The sequence below is a fragment of the Bombina bombina genome, chromosome 12, assembly GCF_027579735.1.
Source record: "Bombina bombina isolate aBomBom1 chromosome 12, aBomBom1.pri, whole genome shotgun sequence".
Taxonomy (NCBI): Eukaryota; Metazoa; Chordata; class Amphibia; order Anura; family Bombinatoridae; genus Bombina; species Bombina bombina.
In genome coordinates, this window is record NC_069510.1 from 150,183,314 (window position 1) to 150,208,341 (window position 25,028).

A 25,028-nucleotide genomic window follows, 5' to 3' on the forward strand; every position below is an offset into this window, starting at 1 on the left:
GCCTATCTCTGGGACACATAAGAGAAAGGTTAAGCGTAGTTCCACTGTCTTGGGGGTTAACTCCTCTATTCAGTCTGAGTTGGCTAATTTGTCTTACCTTTCTGAGGCTGATCTAACATCGGTTGCATCTGAAGGTGAGCTTTTCAGAGTCATAGGTATCTGAATTAAATCTCCTACTCTTGAGGAACCAAATTTAAGGTTTAAGGTTGAACACCTTTGCTTTCTTCTGAAGGAAGTATTGTCTTTCCTTGAGGTTCTGGACACTAACCTTCCTGAGGAACCTATTATCCCTAAATTAGATAGGGTCTATGAGGAGAAGAAGGTTCCTAAAACCTTCCTGGTACCAGTACGAATGGCAAAAATTATTTCTAGAGAATGGGAAAACATTGGAACTACTTTCTCCCCTTCTTCTACCTTTTTAAGAATCTTTTTCTGGTCCCTGAATAACATTTAGAGTTTCAGATATTCAGTTTGAAAACCAGTGCTCTAGGGGATAGTTCCTCTTTTAGAGATCCCATGGACAGAAAGTTGGAAGGCTATCTCAGAAAGATGTTTCAACAGCCGGACAGATAGCTCAGCATGCTAAGGCACTGTGGCTGAGCGCTGTAGCAATCCAAGGGTTGCAGGTTTGATCCCCGGCGAGGTCCACTCAGCCTTTCATCCTTCCAAGGTCGATAAAATGAGCAGTGCCTTGAGACCCTTATGGGTGATTAGCTGCGCTTTACAAGTACTCAATACATACATACACATGGGTCTCTTATTTCAGCCAGCGGCGGCTTTGGCTGCAGTTCCAGGTGCTGCTACCTACAGGTGTGATTCGTTATCAGAACTAATTGAAGTTGAATCCCCCATGTAGGATATACAGGACAGGATTAAGGCGCTCAAGATAGCCAACTCCTTTATTTGTGATGCTAATATGCAAATTGGCATTCTGAATGCCAAAGCTTCAGATTTTGTCGTGTAGAGCTCTTTGGTTAAAGTCTTGGTCCACAGATATGGTTTCTAAGACCAGGCTTTTTTCCTTACCATTTAAGGGAAGATTTTCGCCAGGCCTGGACTCCATCATCTCCACTGTTACAGGAGGGAAAGGAGCTTTCCTTCTCCAGGATAAGAAAGTTGCCAATCCTCTAATTTGTTGTTCCTTTCACTCAGACAAACGTCAGCAGACTCAGTCCCCCTCCAAACCTGAAGAGTCCAAAAGTACTTGAAAGCCCAACCAGTCCTGGAACAAATCCAAACAGGCCAAGAAGACTAAAGATAACAAATCTGCATGAAGAGCCAGCCCCCGATCCAGGATTGGATCGAGTATGGGGCAGACTGTTTTTTTCTTTCTTAGAGGCTTGGGTCCAAGACGTTCAGGATCCCTGGGTATTAGAGGTTTTTCCCAGGGTTAGAAGATAGGTTTCAAATTTTGTCTCCTAAGGGGCATATTTCTTCTTTCAAAATTATCTACGAGACCAGAGAAAAGAGCAGCCTTTTTAGACTGCGTTCAAGATCTCCTCTCCTTGGGAGTTATCGTCCAGGTGCCCCCATCAGAAAGGGGTCAGGGGTTTTACTCAAACCTATTTGAAGTTCCCAAAAAGGAGGTAACTTATCACCCTATTCTAGACTTAAAATGTCTCAACAAGTTTCTAAGGGTCCCCTCCTTCAAAATGAAGACTATCAGGTCCATCCTTCCCCTGAACCAGTAAGAACAGTTCATGACCACTATCGACTTAAAGGATGCATACCTTCATGTCCCGATCCACAATGATCATTTTCAGTTTCTGAGGTTTGCATTCCTGGACCAACACTTCCAGTTCATAGCCTTGCCATTTGGCTTAGCTACTGCTCCCAGAATTTTCACAAAGGTTTTGGGAGCTCTCCTAGCTGTGGTCAGGGTATTTCTGTAGCCCGTACCTGGATGATATCTTGGTTCAAGCTCCATCTTTTCCTTTAGCAAGATATCAAACAGAGTCTCTTCTGTGTCTTCTCCAAACTCACGGATGGAAGATAAATCTAGAAAAGAGTTCCCTGTTTCCCAGCACCCAGGGTTGTTTTTCTAGGAACTATCATAGACTCATTGTCCATGAAGATCTTTCTGACAGATCAGAGACCATCCTAGTTGGTGGCAGCATGTCTATCCCTTCAGATGATGCTAAATCCTTCAGTGGCTCAGTGCATAGAGGTAATTGGTCTTATGGTGTCCACCATGGACATTATTCCTTTTGCTTGATTCCATCTCAGACCTCTACAACTATGCATGTTGAGGCAGTAGAAAGGAGATCACTCAAACCTGTTTCAACAAATTGTTCTGGACAATCTGAGAGACTCTCTCGGTGGCTCTGTCAAGATCACCTGGCCCTAGGCACGTGCTTCTTGAGACTATCTTGGGAGATTGTGACTACAGATGCCAGCCTCTCAGGCTGGGGAGCAGTCTGGGGTCCGAAGAGGGCTCAGGTAACATGGTCCTTGAGAAGAATCAGCTCTTCCAATCAATATCTTGGAGCTTCGGCGATTTACAATTCTCTAAGGGCATGGCCCCTGCTCTGTTCTGCCCAGTATATAAGATTCCAATCAGACAATATAACCTCAGTGGCTTACATCAACCACCAGGGAGGAACATTGCCAAGTTCCCTGGCAATGATAGAGGTGTCTCGAATTCTTCAATTCACCCCGGGGTGTTCTCAGTGATAACTCTCAGATGGGGGGTTTCAGAGAGAGACCTCCATAGCTTCTCGTATCAACTCCAACCTACCCAGATATGGGTCGAGATCAAGGGATCCTCAAGCAGAATTGGTAGACATATTAGCAGTTCCATGGAGGTTCAATCTCATATATCTTTTTCCTCCATTGGCCTCGAGTAGTGGCTCGCATCAAGTATTAGCAGGCTCCGGTGATACTAATAGCTCCTTCGGGCCACAAAGGACTTTGTTTGCGGATCTAATAAGAATGTCCTCCTCCCCTCTGTGGAGGTTACCTTGTTGTGCAGACTTTCTAGCTCAGGGTCCTTTCCTACATCAAAATCTCGATTCGCTGAGACTGTCTGCATGAAAATTGAACGCTAAGTCTTATCCAAGAGAGGTTTTTCGGATAGTGTGATAGACACTTTAATCCAGGCTTGCAAGCCGGTCACTCGCCATATTTACCACAAGGTATGGTGTGAGGAATGCAGTATTCTATAGCATAAGGTGAAGGTTACCCGGATTCTATCCTTTCTCTAAGATGGTTTGGAAAAGGGTCTATCCGCCATTCTCTGAAGGATCAGATCTCGGCCCTGTCGGTCTTACTGCACAAGAGATTAGCGGATCTTCCTGACGTGCAGTCCTTTGTTCAGGCTCTGGCTTGAATCAGACCTGTGTTTAAACCTGTTGCTCCTCCTTGGAGCCTCAACCTTGTTCTTTGTGTTATGCAGCAGGCTCCATTTTGAGCCTATGCATTCTGTTGATCATAAACTTCTATCCTGGAAGGTTTTGTTGGCTATCGCCTCAGCTCGCAGAGTCTCTGAGATTTCTGCTTTACAGTGTGATCTGCCTTACCTCATTTTCCATGCTGATAAGGCAGTTTTACGTGCTAAGATAGGTTTCCTACCTATGGCAGTCTCGAATTGCAACATCAATCAGGAGATTGTTGTTCCTTCCCTTTGTCCTAATCCTTCTTCCTCGAAAGAACGTTTGCTCCACAATCTAGATGTTGTTCGTGCCTAAAAATTCTATCTTCAGGCTACTAAGGATTTCAGGCAATCCTCTTCTTTGTGTTATATACTGGTAAACGCAAGGGCCAGAAGGCCACTGCGCCTTCCTTATCTTTCTGGCTGAGAAGTATCATCTGTTTGGCTTATGAGAAGGCTGGACAACAGCCTCCTTAGAGGATAACGTCTCATTCCACCAGAGCAGTTTTTTTCTTTTTTGGGCTTTTAAGAATGAAGCTTCTATGGATCAGATTTGTAAGACAGCTACCTGGTCCTCCTTACATACTTTTTCAAAGTTCCACAAATTGTCTTTGCTTCTGCAGAAGCAGCTTTTGGGAGAAAAGTGTTACACGCTATGGTGCCCTCAGAATAGGGTCAGCCTTTTATTTTTTTGCCCTCCCGTTTTATTCCTTCAGTGTCCTCTGGAGCTTGGGTATTGGTTCCCAACAGTAATGAATGAAGTCGTGGACTCTCCCTGCCTTTAGAAAGAAAACAAAATGTATGCTTACCAGATAAATTCCTTTCTTTTCTGGCAGGAAGAGAACCACGACCCCGCCCGCAATTTTTTTTTTAGGTGGTTTCCCTTTTATTTTTTCTTCTGGCACCTCCTATACCCTAATGTTTTTCTTGCTTTTCCTTGTTCTCTCGGCCGAATGACTGGGGGGATAGGGGAAGTGGGAGGGATATTTAAGCCTTTGGCTGTGGTGTCTTTGCCTCCTCCTTGTGGCCAGGTGTTGATATTCCCAACAGTAATGAATAAAGTTGTGGACTCTCCCTGCCAGGAAAGAAAGGAATTTATCTGGTAAGCATAAATTTTGTTTTTTCTTACCTGCCGGCTGGGTGTGGCTACTTTTCACATCTGCTGCTGACTGTGTGAATTGCCACTTGTCTTGTCTACTGCCAGCTGAGTGTACGGTTGACTGTGCTGTCTACTGCCAGCTGGGTGTGTACGGGTTGGCTGTGCCTTCTACTGCTAGCTGGGTGTGTACGGGTAGGCTGTGCCGTCTACTGCCTGCTGGGTGTGTGCGGTTGGATGTGCCTTCTACTGCTAGCTGTGTGTGTGCGGTTGGATGTGCCTTCTACTGCCTGCTGCATGTGTACGGGTTGGCTGTGCCTTCTACTGCCAGCTGGGTGTGTACGGGTTGGCTGTGCCGTCTACTGCCTGCTGTGTGTGTGCGGTTGGATGTGCCTTCTACTGCCTGCTGCATGTCTACGGGTTGGCTGTGCCGTCTACTTCCTGCTGGGTGTGTGTGCGGTTGGCTGTGCCGTCTACTGCCTGCTGGGTGTGTGTGCGGTTGGCTGTGCCGTCTACTGCCTGCTGGGTGTGTGTGCGGTTGGCTGTGCCGTCTACTGCCTGCTGGGTGTGTGTGCGGTTGGCTGTGCCGTCTACTGCCTGCTGGGTGTGTGTGCGGTTGGCTGTGCCGTCTACTGCCTGCTGGGTGTGTGTGTGGTTGGCTGTGCCGTCTACTGCCTGCTGGGTGTGTGTGCGGTTGGCTGTGCCGTCTACTGCCTGCTGGGTGTGTGTGTGGTTGGCTGTGCCGTCTACTGCCTGCTGGGTGTGTGTGCGGTTGACTGTGCCGTCTACTGCCTGCTGGGTGTGTGTGCGGTTGGCTGTGCCGTCTACTGCCTGCTGGGTGTGTGTGCGGTTGGCTGTGCCGGCTACTGCCTGCTGGGTGTGTGTGCGGTTGGCTGTGCCGTCTACTGCCTGCTGGGTGTGTGTGCGGTTGGCTGTGCCGTCTACTGCCTGCTGGGTGTGTGTGCGGTTGGCTGTGCCGTCTACTGCCTGCTGGGTGTGTGTGCGGTTGGGTGTGCCGTCTACTGCCTGCTGGGTGTGTGTGCGGTTGGCTGTGCCGTCTACTGCCTGCTGGGTGTGTGTGCGGTTGGCTGTGCCGTCTACTGCCTGCTGGGTGTGTGTGCGGTTGGCTGTGCCGTCTACTGCCTGCTGGGTGTGTGTGCGGTTGGCTGTGCCGTCTACTGCCTGCTGGGTGTGTGTGCGGTTGGCTGTGCCGTCTACTGCCTGCTGGGTGTGTGTTTGCGGTTGGCTGTGCCGTCTACTGCCTGCTGGGTGTGTGTGCGGTTGGCTGTGCCGTCTACTGCCTGCTGGTGTGTGTGCGGTTGGCTGTGCCGTCTACTGCCTGCTGGGTGTGTGTGCGGTTGGCTGTGCCGTCTACTGCCTGCTGGGTGTGTGTGCGGTTGGCTGTGCCGTCTACTGCCTGCTGGGTGTGTGTGCGGTTGGCTGTGCCGTCTACTGCCTGCTGGGTGTGTGTGCGGTTGGCTGTGCCGTCTGCTCCAGGGTTGTGAGGCTGTAGCTACCAGTTACATCTACTGCCAGCTGTGTGTGGTACCTCCGTTTAGCCCTTTGAGTGCCTGCCTATCTTGTGCCCTAAGCTGACAGCTCTAGCAGTGGCCACCTGCCTTATGTACTGCTTGTGGTGTGCAGCCACATTTTTTATGTACTGTTCCTTTCCTTGTCCTGCCAGTCATGTTTGTAAACACTTTACTTGCATATTGCCAATTGTATGAGCAACCTGCTGTCTCTTGTCCTGACACATTTTCACTTGAGTGCTGCCCATTGTGTGAGTGCTGTCTTTGCTTTATTCTGGGGCATGCAGCTTACTGTATTTGGTTCTTATTTACAGAACAGGAAGTTACAAGTACAAGAAAGGAACCACAGGAGTCCTGTCGGAAAAAATCACTCACTTTAAACTGGACACTGTGGAAGAATCTGTGCAAACCATGGACATCTCTTAATGTTGGGGTAGTGACTAGTGCATGTGTTTAGTAGTATGTTCTATTCTGTCCAGCCTTTGCTGCTTGATGAAATAACCAATTAAAGAGAAGTCAAACATTCTAATTGTTGGTTTATTTGTGTTATTAAACTCTTTCCTGAATGTATTGCTGTGGTCTACAAGCTGGTGATGATCCGCCGTGATGAATGGAACACACATTCTTAGGACAGAGATTTTTCTTGGAGTTTCAGTATTATCATTTACAGCCAGAGATTGAGATGAAAGATCTTATATAAGTATTGATGGAAGAGACATTGAGATTCTGTTTTGTCTAGATAGCTCACCACCTTATATGTCACTGTAACATCGGAGGTGTCACAAGTAGCCCTTTATCTGTTTGAGATCATTCTGTACCAGGGAGCCATTGGCCCCTTTAATTTTACTTCTGGCTCTAAACATTTTTTGGGTTATTCTTCATACATTTATATACAAATACTACTGCCTGTCTCCTAAATATTCTTACTGGCTTCTAAATTTCACCCCTTGTGTATCTTAAGAGACTGTGAATGCACCATATTAAAGCATATGGTGGTGCTGTCCCTTTAATATGACTGTGATTACGCTCAGTGCAGCCTAAACATGCAGCTGAAATCTATATAAGTAGACGGCGCATACACACCTGTGTGTGTCTGTATAGTTCATACTCGCAGTAATTATTTTAAACCAATCAGAGACAGAGCCCTTCCGTCTCTCTCTAGCAATTGGCAGATACAGAAGCATGTGTGTGGTTAGGTAACCGTGTGCAGCCAGCTCTAACTTTAGACGTCAGGGTGGGTGGGTGTTGCCCAATAGTAAAAAAAAGGTTCTTGGCTTTAAAGCATTAATATTTTTCTTCTATGTTGATTTATAGGCTGCAGCAAGCATAATGGAAATGATGCTTTAAAAGGATATTCAAATAAATGGATCTGTTTTGGTAGAACGTTTTATTTATTTTCAAGCAAATTCCTTTTCCCATGGGTTACAAGTGGAGCACAAAAGTATTAGCAGTATTATGTGTTAAAGGGACAGTCTACTCCAGATTTTTTTTTTTTTATGGCAGATAATCCCTTTATTACCTGTCCCCCAGTTATGCATAACCAACAGTTATATTAATATACTTTTTACCTCTGATTACCTTGTATCTAAGCCACCTCTGACAGCCTCCTTATCTCAGTTTGTTGGACAGACTTGCATTTTAGTCAATCAGTGCTGACTTCATGGGAGTGAGCACAGTTATCTATGGCACACATGAACTAGCGCTGTGTAGCTGGGAAAATCTGTCAAAATATACTGAGATAAGAGGTGGCCTTCAGGGGCTTGGAAATAGGCATATGAGCCTATCTAGGTTTAGCTTTCAACTAAGAATACTAAGGACAAAGAAAATTTTGATGATAAAAGTAAATTTATAAGCAAATTTTTTTTTTATTTTTTTTTTAATCAACCGTAAACTAAGACCTTGTGACAGCCATATAATATAAACATTGGCACATATACTGTAACAGCAAGTCTTTATATGATCCTTTAGTGGCTGTCTGGTACAGAACTCCTCTTCTGCATCGTAGCTTTGTCTACACAGGCACTTGATTTCCTTCAACTTGTAATTGCATTTTGTCATTCACATTTCAAATCTCTTATTCACAGTTATAAAAAAAAAAGTCCAGTTTGGTTTTATATTCTGTACTGGCTAGCAAATTAATATTTACCTCTAGGTTGGCAATATCGTAAAAATTTGTCTAAAAATAGTTAAGTAACAACAAAAAATAAAACTCGGAAGCAGTATGAGATCTGGGCACGTTGCGGCAGCGTATGTAGGAAAGTCAATAGCACTGTTTTCTTTGGCGTTAGCTTTTTTGAAAAAGAAAATAAAATCTATACATAAAAATGTAAATCTTAAAGTCTGTTTAAACAGATAAGCTAATACATTTTGAAGAATTTACAGCTGAAGTGTTTACTAAAAGAAAGAAAAAAAGTCTAAGCAGTTAAACTAAATCTATAGAAAATAGTTGCACATATAAACAATACAGTTTCACAGGAGGAATTATTCAATGTTCACATTAGAATTAGATTGGATGTTTTCCTGTTTGGATGTTCCATTTCATCCGTTTCTAGTCTAAATTACACACAACTGTAACAGGAGTACAATCTGTTATAAATGTGTTAGTCTCCCGGAGATTCGCCTGAAGCCTGGCCTTCTAGTACACGTTTAGCGGGACTGCAGCACTAAAAGGCTGGCCTCTTGCTAGAGATCCTGCGGCCTCTGCTTCCTGGGAGAGGCGTTTTATTCAAGTTAGGCAGATAGGAAGTCGTCCACACCGGGCCATCTTTCTCATGTGCTGGAGTTCCACATGTGCATCTGCTTCGCAACCTGATGGACATAGCCAATATCCGGCCTTTGGTCTGGATCTGGATAAATGCACATGCTGACCAGCTCTCGTAACTGTGAAGGAAAGAAATGAAAACCAATGGATTAATGCCAAGCTGTCATTTACACACAAAAGTCTGGCTGTAGCTAATATCTGCTGAACTATAGGTTTCCCTCTTACTATAACTGGTCACCTTCTATAATGTCCTGATCCTGCTCCCAAGATTCTGTACCTGTCAGAAAAATTAGCACATTTATTGCTGTTTATATTCGGACAGGGACAGCACCGAAACCAGGACTGTTGACTAGTGAAATGACTAATCAGAATGTTTCCTTTCTATTCTTTTTTTAATTCACTAAGGCTTAAAGGGAAACTTAAGTCAAAATTAAACTAACATGATTCAGATAGAGCAGCAATGTTAAGCAACTTTCCAATACACTTCCATTAACACAATTTGCACACTTTATTTACTACTGAGCATGTGCAAGAATTCACAGAATATACGTATATGCATTTGTAATTGGCTGATCGCTGTCACATGATACAGGGGAAGTGGAAATGGACAAAACTGACATTTGTCAGAAAAAAAATACTACTAATTTGAAGTGCTATTGCATTGTCTTGTTGTTGTGCATTTGTTGGTTATGCAAATCTACTGTATTTACTGGTTCTTTAATGCAGATAAACATATTACTCTATACAGACAGTCCTGTTTTATTTGTAGTTGTATTCTGTATGCAGGTCTTAATAAATAAATACAAATATCTGAACAAACCTTTGGTTTTAAAATTCAACCAAAAATATTCAAGATCAGACAAAGCTGCATAAAGAACCTTTAATATTGAGGGAAATTACTTATTGGTAGATTTGTTTCAATGAAATAAACAATATGTATCATGGCCTATTAATATAGCAAAGACTACTGATGTATTGTAAAGTATGACCAGTAATTATCAGAGCAATCATAAGACACCATGTTAGGGCCAAATTAACTGATGGATATATGAATTAGCCAATTTAAACAGGGTCTAAAAGGCTCAATTCCAGATACATTGGCATTTAGTACCCAGTTACGGCTAGGTTTAGCAAAGCTTGGTTATGCTATATCCCCATAAACATTAATAGGTGTACACATAGCTCCGGGGGTGATCTCTAGGCCATTCTGTACCTATATATCTCCTTTTAGAGTAGTGACTCATCAACTAGGATCTATGCAGAGAAACTGCATAAAGTGAAATAATCATGTCAACTGGAAGTGGTACTAGATCCAGATAGCTGATAGCTGTCAGACCCAAGATTCTAAAGACTACCATTCTGAGACTGATTAGGACTATCATTCCAGAGAATGATTATAAAGACTACTATCTCTGAGAGCGATTATAAAGATGACCATTCCATGAGAGCGATTTATAAAGACTACCATTCCATGAGAGCTATTATAAACACTACTAGCTCTCAGAACGACTATAAAGACTGCCATTCCCTGAGAGTGACTAAGGACTACCATTCCCTGAGAGTGATTACAAAGACTACTAGTTCTGAGAGTGATTTTAAAAAGAGTACCAATCCCTTAGAGCGATTATAAAGACTACTAGTTCTGAGAGCGATTATAAAGACGACTAGCTCTGAGAGTGATTATAAAGACTACCATTCCCTGAGAGTGATTATAAAGACTAACATTCCATGAGAGTGATTATAAAGATTACTAGTTCTGAGAGAGATTATAAAGACTACCATCTGTGAGAGCGACTATAAAGACTACTAGTTCTGAAAGAGACTATAAAGACTACCATTCCCTGAGAGCGATTATAAAGACTACTAGTTCTGAGAGATATTATAAAGACTACTAGTTCTGAGAGTGATTATAAAGACGACTATCTTGTAGAGCGATTATAAAGACTACTAGTTCTGAGAGTGATTATAAAGACTACAATCTATGAGAGCAATTATAAAGACTACCATCTGTGAGAGCGACTATAAAGACTACTAGTTCTGAGAGCGACTATAAAGACTACCATTCCCTGAGAGCGATTATAAAGACTACCTTTCCATGAGAGTGATTATAAAGACTACTAGTTCTGAGAGTGATTATAAAGACGACTATCTTGTAGAGCGATTATAAAGACTACTAGTTCTGAGAGCGATTATAAAGACTACCATCTCTGAGAGCGATTATAAAGACTACCATTCTTTCATACACTGATATCGGCAAAACACTTTACTGTTATAGGTCTCACATGCTAGGATTTTTGGTTACACAGGCAAAGACAGTTTGTTACCCCCAAATAAATTTTATATACCCTGCCATTAACACTTAACAAAATATTCTAGTGATGTGTTAAGCAGCTATAGATAACTTATCTATAATGATAGATAAAATAGATTTCCGTTATCATATCAAGATATTGACTGCTAATCTGATTTATTGTTATAGCTATAATGGTTAATTTCTGCATGACATAAGGAAGTGGTGGTTCTGTACAAAATAGCAAATCAGTGATGGCTCTGATAAGGAATCAAACAGCAGTGACAATATATAAAACGCACAAACCAACAGGCAGGTTGGCCTTTTAAGTTTTCACCATTATACCAAGACTGACACTAGCACGTCTAACAGGAAAATGTATCAAGCTGCAGATGGACAAGCTCTCAAGCAGAGAACTTGTCTACCTACAATTGCAACTTGGCAAAATTTAAGACTGCAGAAAAGCTCTGTTGTTCAATCCTGCCCTCTTGGGCTACCAATACGTTAGAGCAGGGCCTCTCAATCACAATCAATATAATAATGCTGGTAACGGGTCGGACAGCCATTTGCCTTTAGAACTGCCTTAATTCTTTGTGGCATAGATTCAACAAGGTGTTGGAAACATTCCTCAGACATTTTGGTCCATATTGACTTGATAGCATCACGCAGTTGCTGCAGATTTGTCGGCTGCACATCCATGATGCAAATTTCCCGTCCCACCACATCCCAAAGGTGCTCTATTAGATTGAGATCTGGTGACTGTGGAGGCCATTGGAGTACAGTGAACTCATTGTCATGTTCAAGAAACCAGTTTGAGATGATTTGAGCTTTGGTGCATTATCCTGCTGGAAGTAGCCATCATAAGATTGGTACACTTTAGTCATAAAGGGATGGACATGGTCGGCAACAATACTCAGGTAGGCTGTGGTGTTTAAACGATGGTCAATTGGTACTAAGGGGCCCAAAGTGTGCCAAGAAAATATCTCACCAATCTGAACCGTTGATACAAGGCAGGATGGCTCCATACCTTCATGTTGTTTCCGCCAAATTCTGACCCTACCATCTAAATGTTCTAGCTGAAATTGAGACTCATCAGACCAGGCAATGTTTTTCCAATCTTCTATTGTCCAATTTTGGTGAGCCTGTGCAAATTGAAGCCTCAGTTTCCTGTTCTTAGCTGACAGGAGTGGCACCCAGTGTGGTCTGCTGCTGTAGCCCATCTACTTGAAGGTTCGACGTGTTGTGCGTTCAGAGATGGTATTCTGCATACCTTGGTTGTAACAAGTGGTTATTTGAGTTACTGTTGCCTTTCTGTTATCTTGAACCAGTCTGCCCTTTCTCCTCTGACATCAACAAGGCATTTTTGTCCACACAACTGCAGTTCACTGGATATTTTCTCTTTTTCTGACCATTCTCTGTAAACCCAAGAGATGGTTGTGCTTAAAAATCCCAGTAGATCAGCAGTTTTTGAAATACTCAGACCAGCCAGTCTGGCACCAACAACCATACCATGTTCAAAGTCACTTAAAGGGACACTGAAGCCAATTTTTTTTTTATTTTGTGATTCAGATAGAGCATGCAATTTTAAGCAACTTTCTAATTTACTCCCATTATCTATTTTTCTTTGTCCTCTTGGTATCTTTATTTGAAAAAGAAGGCATCTAAGCTAAGGAGCCAGCCAATTTTTGGTTTAGAACACTGGATAGCACTTGTTTATTGTTGTATGAATTTGTCCACCAATCCGCACGAACAACCCAGGTTGTTAACCAAAAATGGGCTGGCATCTTAACTTACATTCTTGCTTATCAAATAAACATACCAAGAGAATGAAGAAAAATTAATAATAGGAGTAAATTAGAAAGTTACTTAAAATTGCAGGTTATATCTGAATCACAAAAGAAAAAAAATTAGGTTCAATTTCCCTTTAAATCCCCTTTCTTCCCCATTCTGATGCTCAGTTTGAATTTCAGCAAGTCGTCTTCACCACGTCTAGATGTCTAAATGCATTGAGTTGCTGTTATGTGATTGGCTGATTAGCAATTTGTGTTACCAAGCAATTGAACAGGTGTACCTAATAAAGTGGCTGGAGAGTGTGTATATATATATATATGTATGTATATATATATATATATATATATATATATATATATATATATATATATATATATATATATATATATATACACTGTAAAAAACATTTGTCATGCACCAAATTTGTGCCCACCCTGCAGGGGTGCCCTAAGGCTGTCACCTAGTCTGCCTCTATTGTAGCACCGGCCCTGGTCATAGACCCCATAACTTTGTGCAGCTGCATCTTCAAATCATTGAAGTGCTCTTGTAGCTTCAATTTCAGCTCCTAGTAGCTTACAACAGCCATTTGAAATGAATGTGTCAAGAGTAGTACTTCAAAATAACATATAATGCCAACAGCATCCAGCTGACAAAATCATATCATGAAGTCGGTTAAACACATATTCTTTATACATGACATAGAGGTTAGTGCATATTGTCAGCACTACAGTAAGGTCACACTGGGAAGCCTCACTTGGGCGGTGTAGATTGTGGCAGCACCAGACATCACAGCACCCTGATATCCATAAAAGAATAGAATCTTACAATATTCTAACCAACTTGGTTCTGAGGCTTTACTGATGCAATATTGATGCTGAGTTTAAATGGATACTTAGTGAGATCCAGTAGATTAAGTACAGCTGCTCTTCTGCAAGTTCCTCACTACTATTCTGCTCCCAACACCAATTGTGTAGCTATGCAGACCCGCAGAATTACAGCTTCTATTAATAAATAAAAAGGTCATGAAATAATTAGTATTCGATAACCAAGAGAGGGGTTGTAGCTTCACTTATGAACTGATAACTGGACACACTGCACAAGATTAGGTCAGCACCGCATAGAGACAAAGGAAAAGCAAATTGCAGTGGTCATCTTGGTAAAGATACATGAATCCCTGCACACCTACCCAAGCTTCTAGTACATAAGGACAGCTGTCATCTGGATATACACGTATCATAATGTGCAAGTCTTTAGACACAGCCTCTCATTAGCACAGCGCTACAGATTAACCCCTTCTGGGGTAAACAAAAGCTTGTGACACAGACCTTTCACCCTGGGTAATTCTGTATAAGTTTCTCAAGCTGAACATTGTGTAACTGGAATAGCTATTGTACTCGCTGGAAGTGACCACTCACTTGATGTAATGCTCTGCAGCAGTCCCTGTATAATTGATTTAAACATTTAAGTTTATCATTCTGCTAATATGATGAGATGGGTATTACATTTGTAATACTTTATACATTATCAGCCAAACAAAATGTATAAAGTGCTTCCGATAAACAATGAAAATTGGAGATTGTGATACTGAAAAGGGCTGATCTTTTAGATAATTATAGAATGATAGATTATCTACCCAAGTTAGTTACCTACAATTTCAGGATGAGAAAAAGATTGATTTAGTGATGCAGAATCACAATGAATTTGATGAGGGTCATAACCTTTAAGTAATAATGAACAAAGCCATGAAATCACCCCCCCCCCCCCCAACAAGAATCAACCAATTTAGCAAAACAAAAGTATAAAATAACGATCAGTAACAGATCACATGAATGTAACCCTTTCTAGTTATGCCAACTACCAGATCTTGACATACATTTTCACAATTTCTGTTTTCTCCCCACTGTTTGCTTATTAATAATTAATCAGAACAAATGATGCTAAACTCTAGTGTAAAGTGTTTTTGATGCATTTGACTTCCCCCAAGATCACAGTTTCTGTTATTTAATTGGCCGGCTCAGAATACTGTGTAATATTACTGAAATCAATAGTTTTGTAGCCAGGCAGCATTTAATATTTTATCACATCTAATGAACACGATCGGTGTGTATGAAAACAAAATGACTGGTGCAGCGAGCAAAAGAAACTCCAGTTTGGATCTTTATGAGGTCACTGAAGATCAGGGCCCTTGAGAATTATACTAAGATGATCAGTAACATAGGAAGAAACTGTGTTGCACTCCCAGGAGGAAAAGCAGATAAAATAACAACCGAATATTATCAATTCTAAACAAGACAGCTGCATAATATAATGTTTTAGGATTTTGCTGAAAACAACGGGATAATGACTTGGGGAATCGATTAGGAGCTTGAAAAATGTTGTGTCAGATGCGACGACCAAGACATTGTCACATCTGAAACTTATATGTGTGAACAGGCTCTGAAGATAATGTGACACTCTGATACTCGAGATAAATTGGGTAGAGATATACTGCAGTGACGTAAAATCCTGCCAAAATAATGGGAAGTGCACATAGAGTACGAAACTGTAACCGCCGGGAACAAAGCATGTTCAAAAGTAATAATTCATGTTTCAGAGACGAGATCAAAACTGAAAAAAAAAAAAACTTTAAAAGGGACATTAAACTCAAAAAGTTTATTATTAAAACAAAAATGGAATAAACAGTATTTATTTTGCTTGCTTGAAAAAAAGTTTTAATTCCTTCCCAGAGAAGATGGAACTTAAATTCTGTACATACATATTTCTTTCTCTTTGCTGCATCTAAGTGGGATATCCCTGTACTGAGAAACAAATAGTTTCAAGCTCTGCTTATTAGCCAATAAGCAATCCGTTCTCTAAGCCCAGCATATTCTTCCAGATAGCTGTGCAAAAAAATAATAATATATTTCTACCACTGGAGGTCATTCAGGAATATATATATATCATGTGACCTTTTAACTGTAATTTTATTTTTGGATTAAGATATTATACAATTAATTGAAAAATATGAAAAAAATGTATATTCTACAATTTATGATTAATATATCCAATCTTCTCACTGAAAGTAATTTTTTTATGTGTGTAAGTGAGGAAAAGCGCCTGTGGATGTGCATTACGGTGTGTATAAGACAGGAAGGACCTGAGAGGTGTGTGAAAGGGTGGAATACTGCCTGGTGGGTGCCTAAGGGTGGGAGAGCAACTGGTGGGTGTGCGTAAGGATGGAAAAGCGCCTGTGGATGTGCATTACGGTGTGTATAAGACAGGAAGGACCTGAGAGGTGTGTGAAAGGGTGGAATACTGCCTGGTGGGTGCCTAAGGGTGGGAGAGCAACTGGTGGGTGTGCGTAAGGATGGAAGAGCGTCTGGTGGGTGTAAGGATGGAAGAGCGTCTGGTGGGTGCATAAGGGTGGGAGAGCAACTGGTCGGTGTGCGTAAGGATGGAAGAGCGTCTGGTGGGTGCATAAGGGTGGGAGAGCAACTGGTCGGTGTGCGTAAGGATGGAAGAGCGCCTGGTGGGTGTGCATAAGGATGGAAGAGAGTCTGGTCGGTGTGCATAAGGATGGAAGAGCGTCTGGTGGGTGGGTGTAAGGATGGAAGAGCGCCTGGTGGGTGTGCGTAAGGATGGAAGAGCGCCTGGTGGGTGCATAAGGGTGGGAGAGCAACTGGTGGGTGTGCGTAAGGATGGAACAGCGCCTGGTGGGCGTAAGGATGGAAGAGCGCCTGGTGGGTGCATAAGGGTGGGAGAGCAACTGGTGGGTGTGCGTAAGGATGGAACAGCGCCTGGTGGGCGTAAGGATGGAACAGCGCCTGGTGGGCGTAAGGATGGGAGAGCAACTGGTGGGTGTGCATAAGGGTGGGAGAGCGCCTGGTGGGTGTGCGTAAGGATGGAAGAGCGTCTGGTGGGTGTAAGGATGGAACAGCGCCTGGTGGGTGTGCATAAGGATGGAACAGCGCCTGGTGGGTGCATAAGGGTGGGAGAGCAACTGGTCGGTGTGCATAAGGATGGAAGAGCCCCTTCTGGGTGTGTGTAAGGATGGAAGAGCGTCTGGTTGGTGGGTGGAAGGATGGATGGAAGAGCGTCTGGTGGGTGTAAGGATGGAAGAGCGTCTGGTGGGTGGGTGGAAGGATGGATGGAAGAGCGTCTGGTGGGTGTGCATAAGGATGGAAGAGCGTCTGGTCGGTGTGCATAAGGATGGAAGAGCACCTGGTGGGTGTAAGGATGGAAGAGCACCTGGTGGGTGTAAGGATGGAACAGCGCCTGGTGGGTGTAAGGATGGAACAGCGCCTGGTGGGTGTGCATAAGGATGGAAGAGCGTCTGGTGGGTGTAAGGATGGAAGAGCGTCTGGTGGGTGGGTGGAAGGATGGAACAGCGCCTGGTGGGTGTGCATAAGGATGGAAGAGCGTCTGGTGGGTGTAAGGATGGAACAGCGCCTGGTGGGTGTGCATAAGGATGGAACAGCGCCTGGTGGGTGCATAAGGGTGGGAGAGCAACTGGTGGGTGTGCATAAGGATGGAAGAGCGCCTGGTGGGTGCATAACGGTGGGAGAGCAAATGGTGGGTGTGCGTAAGGATGGAAGAGCCCCTTCTGGGTGTGTGTAAGGATGGAAGAGCGTCTGGTGGGTGGGTGGAAGGATGGATGGAAGAGCGTCTGGTGGGTGTGCATAAGGATGGAAGAGCGTCTGGTCGGTGTGCATAAGGATGGAAGAGCACCTGGTGGGTGTAAGGATGGAACAGCGCCTGGTGGGTGTAAGGATGGAAGAGCGTCTGGTGGGTGGGTGGAAGGATGGAAGAGCGTCTGGTGGGTGTGCATAAGGGTGGGAGAGCAACTGGTGGGTGTGCATAAGGATGGAAGAGCGCCTGGTGGGTGCATAACGGTGGGAGAGCAAATGGTGGGTGTGCGTAAGGATGGAAGAGCACCTGGTGGGTGTGCGTAAGGATGGAAGAGCACCTGGTGGGTGTGCGTAAGGATGGAAGAGCGCCTGGTGGGTGTGCATAAGGGTGGGAGAGCATCTGGTGGGTGTGCATAAGGATGGAAGAGCACCTGGTGGGTGTAAGGATGGAACAGCGCCTGGTGGGTGTGCATAAGGATGGAAGAGCGTCTGGTGGGTGTAAGGATGGAAGAGCGTCTGGTGGGTGGGTGGAAGGATGGATGGAAGAGCGTCTGGTGGGTGTGCATAAGGATGGAAGAGCCCCTTCTGGGTGTGTGTAAGGATGGAAGAGCACCTGGTGGGTGTGCGTAAGGATGGAAGAGCACCTAGTGGGTGTGCGTAAGGATGGAAGAGCACCTGGTGGGTGTGCGTAAGGATGGAAGAGCGCCTGGTGGGTGTGCATAAGGATGGAAGAGCACCTGGTGGGTGTGCATAAGGATGGAAGAGCACCTGGTGGGTGCGCATAAGGATGGAAGAGCGCCTGGTGGGTGCGCATAAGGATGGAAGAGCGCCTGGTGGGTGCGCATAAGGATGGAAGAGCGCCTGGTGGGTGCGCATAAGGATGGAAGAGCGCCTGGTGGGTGCGCATAAGGATGGAAGAGCGCCTGGTGGGTGCGCATAAGGATGGAAGAGCGCCTGGTGGGTGCGCATAAGGATGGAAGAGCACCTGGTGGGTGCGCATAAGGATGGAAGAGCACCTGGTGGGTGTGCATAAGGATGGAAGAGCACCTGGTGGGTGTGCATAAGGATGGAAGAGCACCGAGCACCTGGTGGGTGTGCATAAGGATGGAAGAGCACCTGGTGGGTGTGCATAAGGATGGAAGAGCACCTGGTGGGTGTGCATAAGGATGGAAGAGCACCTGGTGGGTGTGCATAAGGATGGAAGAGCGCCTGGTGGGTGCGCATAAGGATGGAAGAGCGCCGGGTGGGTGTGCATAAGGATGGAAGAGCGCCTGGTGGGTGCGCATAAGGATGGAAGAGCGCCTGGTTGGGTGCGCATAAGGATGGAAGAGCGCCGGGTGGGTGTGCATAAGGATGGAAGAGCTCCTGGTTGGGTGTGCATAATGGTGGAAGAGCACCTGGTGTGTGTGTAAGGCTGGAAGAGCGCTTGGTGGGTGCAAGAGTGTCGTGTGTGCGTGCGTAAGGGTGGAAGAGCGCCTGGTGGGTGTAAGGATGGAAGAGCGTCTGGTTGGGTGTGCATAAGGATGGAAGAGCGCTTGGTGGGTGTGCTTATGTGTGCAAGAGTGTCGTGTGCGTGCGTAAGGGTGGAAGAGCGCCTGGTGGGTGTAAGGATGGAAGAGCGTCTGGTTGGGTGTGCATAAGGATGGAAGAGCGCCTGGTGGGTGCGCATAAGGATGGAAGAGCACCTGGTGGGTGCGCATAAGGATGGAAGAGCGCCTGGTGGGTGCGCATAAGGATGGAAGAGCGCCTGGTGGGTGCGCATAAGGATGGAAGAGCGCCTGGTGGGTGCGCATAAGGATGGAAGAGCACCTGGTGGGTGTGCATAAGGATGGAAGAGCACCTGGTGGGTGTGCATAAGGATGGAAGAGCACCGAGCACCTGGTGGGTGTGCATAAGGATGGAAGAGCACCTGGTGGGTGTGCATAAGGATGGAAGAGCACCTGGTGGGTGTGCATAAGGATGGAAGAGCACCTGGTGGGTGTGCATAAGGATGGAAGAGCGCCTGGTGGGTGCGCATAAGGATGGAAGAGCGCCGGGTGGGTGTGCATAAGGATGGAAGAGCGCCTGGTGGGTGCGCATAAGGATGGAAGAGCGCCTGGTTGGGTGCGCATAAGGATGGAAGAGCGCCGGGTGGGTGTGCATAAGGATGGAAGAGCTCCTGGTTGGGTGTGCATAATGGTGGAAGAGCACCTGGTGTGTGTGTAAGGCTGGAAGAGCGCTTGGTGGGTGCAAGAGTGTCGTGTGTGCGTGCGTAAGGGTGGAAGAGCGCCTGGTGGGTGTAAGGATGGAAGAGCGTCTGGTTGGGTGTGCATAAGGATGGAAGAGCGCTTGGTGGGTGTGCTTATGTGTGCAAGAGTGTCGTGTGCGTGCGTAAGGGTGGAAGAGCGCCTGGTGGGTGTAAGGATGGAAGAGCGTCTGGTTGGGTGTGCATAAGGATGGAAGAGCGCTTGGTGGGTGTGCTTATGTGTGCAAGAGTGTCGTGTGCGTGCGTAAGGGTGGAAGAGCGCTTGGTGGGTGTGCTTATGTGTGCAAGAGTGTCGTGTGCGTGCGTAAGGGTGGAAGAGCGCTTGGCGGGTGTGCATATGTGTGCAAGAGTGTCGTGTGCGTGCGTAAGGGTGGAAGAGCGCCTGGTGGGTGTGCGTATGTGTGCAAGAGTGTTGTGTGCGTGCGTAAGGGTGGAAGAGCGTTTTGTGGATGTGCGTAAGGATGAAAGAGCGACTGGTGAGTGTGTGTATAAAGCTGGAAGAGCGCTTGGTTGATGTGCATTAGGGTGGAAGAGCGAGTAAGGGTGGAATGTGAATATATGCCGTGCTTGTGTATGCGTAAGGGTTGAAGAGCACCTGGTGAGTGTGTCGGTAAGACTAGAAGAGCGCTTGGTCGGTGTGCATAAGAGTGCCGTGTGTGCGCGTAAGGGTGGAATACCGCCTGGTGGGTGCATAAGGGTGGGAGAGCGCCTGGTGGATGCGTAATGTGGGAAAGCGCCTAGTGAGTGTGAGTTAGGGGGGAAGAGCGTTTTAAAAGTGTGTGTGTGTAAGGCTGGAACGGTACTTAGTGGGTGTGCGTATGTGTGTGCGTAAGTGTGAAAGAGCGCTTGATAAGTGTGTGTGTAAGACTGGAAGAGCACTTGGTGGGTGTGAGTATGTGTGTGCGTAAGGGTGCGCTTGATAAGTGTGTGTGTAAGACTGGAAGAGCACTTGGTGGGTGTGAGTATGTGTGTGCGTAAGGGTGCGCTTGATAAGTGTGTGTGTGTAAGACTGGAAGAGCACTTGGTGAGTGTGAGTATGTGTGTGCGTGAGGGTGCGCTTGATAAGTGTGTGTGTAAGACTGGAAGAGCACTTGGTGGGTGTGAGTATGTGTGTGCGTAAGGGTGCGCTTGATAAGTGTGTGTGTAAGACTGGAAGAGCACTTGGTGGGTGTGAGTATGTGTGTGCGTAAGGGTGCGCTTGATAAGTGTGTGTGTAAGACTGGAAGAGCACTTGGTGGGTGTGAGTATGTGTGTGCGTAAGGGTGCGCTTGATAAGTGTGTGTGTGTTTAACAAATTCTTTGCTTTTAGAATAGAAATACTTTAGAGTGCTAGTTTATATACAGTGTCTGGGAGCTTGTCAGGGGCACAGTAGTGTAAACGTGACGTGTTGATCAGTTAGCGCATGTATTTATTGCAATTCTCACCATGGAATTCTGCGCAAGGAGGATTAAACAGTCACACTTAGGAGCTGCAAGCATTTCAGAACACAGCTGGTGATGGGCGGGGTTAAAAACTGCTGCCACTGATTGGCTCAATGGCTGTTTCCTGCTTGGGACTTGCAGTTCTCTAAAGCTCCAACGTGGGACTTTATCCTTGCGCTTAATCTCTTTGCAGGGTTAAAGATGGAGGATTTTATGTTTGTCACCTACATGATTAAGGGAAGATGTTCCCGAAACGTTGCTGTGCTTAAATAAAATCATTTGACTTCACCTATTGCTGCCACATCCTTTGGATTTTATTTGCTATGATTAGTAGGGTTTGGTGGTACCCCTACGTGGCGTGCAAGTGACCCAGGTGCTGGCTGATACTGCTTGCTTTACCTACAAATTAGAAGCCTTTTATTTTAGCCTAGACTGTTCCATAACCCAAGCTTACCCACACCTGTTCTCATCAGACAAGCATATCCATGGAGACACAAGCCAGTCTACAGCATTCTGGGAAAGATCTGTGCAGACACACAGCCTAGAGACAAGGGTCTGCCCTGCACAAGCTTACCCTGGGGTGGTGCTAACAGTATGCCATCTGCAACCCTGAGCTTGTGATTTCTCACCCCGCACTGTATCACTTGGAACATTTGCCAGAGGGAGGTGGACAGAATGGAATCAACCAGACAAGAAACACATCTGTCAGTTTACACTAATTCCTCAAGCCAGCAGACAAACACTGCGCCTTACAGAAGCGTGAAATGTGAGCAAAAACTTCTGCATCCACATGCCTGAAATCTGAGCTCCCCCACAGTTACACGCACACGTTTTCTAACGCTGAAAAGCAATGCTGGTACCGTGCTGTCTGACTCTCAGCCAGGGTTTTCTAACGCTGAAAAGCAATGCTGGTAACGTGCTGTCTGACTCTCAGCCAGGGTTTTCTAACACTGAAAAGCAATGCTGGTAACGTGCTGTCTGACTCTCAGCCAGGGTTTTCTAACACTGAAAAGCAATGCTGGTAACGTGCTGTCTGACTCTCAGCCAGGGTTTTCTAACACTGAAAAGCAATGCTGGTAACGTGCTGTCTGACTCTCAGCCAGGGTTTTCTAACGCTGAAAAGTAATGCTGGTACCGTGCTGTCTGACTCTCAGCCAGGGTTTTCTAACACTGAAAAGCAATGCTGGTAACGTGCTGTCTGACTCTCAGCCAGGGTTTTCTAAAGCTGAAAAGCAATGCTGGTAACGTGTTGTCTGACTCTCAGCCAGGGTTTTCTAACACTGAAAAGCAATGCTGGTAACGTGCTGTCTGACTCTCAGCCAGGGTTTTCTAACACTGAAAAGCAATGCTGGTAACGTGCTGTCTGACTCTCAGCCAGGGTTTTCTAACACTGAAAAGCAATGCTGGTAACGTGCTGTCTGACTCTCAGCCAGGGTTTTCTAACACTGAAAAGCAATGCTGGTAACGTGCTGTCTGACTCTCAGCCAGGGTTTTCTAACACTGAAAAGCAATGCTGGTAACGTGCTGTCTGACTCTCAGCCAGGGTTTTCTAAAGCTGAAAAGCAATGCTGGTAACGTGCTGTCTGACTCTCAGCCAGGGTTTTCTAACACTGAAAAGCAATGCTGGTAACGTGCTGTCTGACTCTCAGCCAGGGTTTTCTAACACTGAAAAGCAATGCTGGTAACGTGCTGTCTGACTCTCAGCCAGGGTTTTCTAACGCTGAAAAGCAATGCTGGTAACATGCTGTCTGACTCTCAGCCAGGGTTTTCTAACGCTGAAAAACAATGCTGGTAACGTGCTGTCTGACTCTCAGCCAGGGTTTTCTAACGCTGAAAAGCAATGCTGGTACCGTGCTGTCTGACTCTCAGCCAGGGTTTTCTAACGCTGAAAAGCAATGCTGGTAACGTGCTGTCTGACTCTCAGCCAGGGTTTTCTAACGCTGAAAAGCAATGTTGGTAACGTGCTGTCTGACTCTCAGCCAGGGTTTTCTAACGCTGAAAAGCAATGTTGGTAACGTGCTGTCTGACTCTCAGCCAGGGTTTTCTAACGCTGAAAAGCAATGCTGGTAACGTGCTGTCTGACTCTCAGCCAGGGTTTTCTAATGCTGAAAAGCAATGCTGGTAACGTGCTGTCTGACTCTCAGCCAGGGTTTTCTAACGCTGAAAAGCAATGCTGGTAACGTGCTGTCTGACTCTCAGCCAGGGTTTTCTAACTGAAAAGCAATGCTGGTAACGTGCTGTCTGACTCTCAGCCAGGGTTTTCTAACGCTGAAAAGCAATGCTGGTACCGTGCTGTCTGACTCTCAGCCAGGGTTTTCTAACACTGAAAAGCAATGCTGGTAGCGTGCTGTCTGACTCTCAGCCAGGGTTTTCTAACGCTGAAAAGCAATGCTGGTAACGTGCTGTCTGACTCTCAGCCAGGGTATTCTAACGCCGAAAAGCAATGCTGGTACCGTGCTGTCTGACTCTCAGCCAGGGTTTTCTAACACTGAAAAGCAATGCTGGTAACGTGCTGTCTGACTCTCAGCCAGGGTTTTCTAACGCTGAAAAGCAATGCTGGTACCCTGGGGTGGTGCCTGTCTGACTCTCAGCCAGGGTTTTCTAACGCTGAAAAGCAATGCTGGTAACGTGCTGTCTGACTCTCAGCCAGGGTTTTCTAACGCTGAAAAGCAATGCTGGTAACGTGCTGTCTGACTCTCGGCCAGGGTTTTCTAACGCTGAAAAGCAATGCTGGTAACGTGCTGTCTGACCCTCGGCCAGGGTTTTCTAACGCTGAAAAGCAATGCTGGTAACGTGCTGTCTGACTCTCAGCCAGGGTTTTCTAACGCTGAAAAGCAATGCTGGTAACGTGCTGTCTGACTCTCAGCCAGGGTTTTCTAACGCTGAAAAGCAATGCTGGTAACGTGCTGTCTGACTCTCAGCCAGGGTTTTCTAACGCTGAAAAGCAATGCTGGTAACGTGCTGTCTGACTCTCAGCCAGGGTTTTCTAACGCTGAAAAGCAATGCTGGTAACATGCTGTCTGACTCTCAGCCAGGGTTTTCTAACGCTGAAAAGCAATGCTGGTAACGTGCTGTCTGACTCTCAGCCAGGGTTTTCTAACGCTGAAAAGCAATGCTGGTAACGTGCTGTCTGACTCTCAGCCAGGGTTTTCTAACGCTGAAAAGCAATGTTGGTAACGTGCTGTCTGACTCTCAGCCAGGGTTTTCTAACGCTGAAAAGCAATGTTGGTAACGTGCTGTCTGACTCTCAGCCAGGGTTTTCTAACGCTGAAAAGCAATGCTGGTAACGTGCTGTCTGACTCTCAGCCAGGGTTTTCTAACACTGAAAAGCAATGCTGGTAACGTGCTGTCTGACTCTCAGCCAGGGTTTTGGGCACATCAGGCTGCTCAGCCGAAGGTGTCACCCAGAATTTTGTTTATGGTGAAATGATGACAAACTGAATAACAAACCAGCGCTCACAAACAAAAGTGGTTCACTATCAGGGAAACCGTTATAAATACTCAAGAAAATAGTCCAATACAAAGTCCTTGATACTGAGGCATTTTATCTACCTACGTGGGCAGACTGAGGCGAATACAATGAATGCTACTTGTTTTATAGAGGGCTAATTAGCTATCCCACTTATATTAACCATAATGAGTGCCTAAAAAGTAAATGCCAACTACACACAATGTTAACTACACACAATGTTAACTACACACAATGTTAACTACACACAATGTTAACTACACACAATGTTAACTACACACAATGTTAACTACACACAATGTTAACTACACACAATGTTAACTACACACAATGTTAACTACACACAATGTTAACTACATACATTGTTAACTACACACAATGTTAACTACACACAATGTTAACTACACACAACAGATGTATGACAAAAATATCTCCTATAAAAATGTAA

General features: G+C 45.2%; 2 protein-coding genes across 2 annotated transcripts in view; one reads left to right on the plus strand and one right to left on the minus strand.

The window, feature by feature from the left end:
- Positions 1-6,524, plus strand: part of PSMB7 (proteasome 20S subunit beta 7) — a 257,792-nt gene extending 251,268 nt beyond the window's left edge. The window contains exon 8 of the mRNA XM_053695833.1: positions 6,310-6,524. Coding sequence (XP_053551808.1) covers positions 6,310-6,421 — 112 coding nt within the window. The 3' untranslated portion in view covers positions 6,422-6,524. The remainder of the gene's footprint in view (positions 1-6,309) is intronic.
- Positions 6,525-7,363: 839 nt separating this feature from the next.
- Positions 7,364-25,028, minus strand: part of NEK6 (NIMA related kinase 6) — a gene marked incomplete at its 5' end in the record, with an annotated part of 90,981 nt that continues 73,316 nt past the window's right edge. Inside the window, 1 exon segment of the mRNA XM_053695834.1 lies at positions 7,364-8,875. Coding sequence (XP_053551809.1) covers positions 8,765-8,875 — 111 coding nt within the window.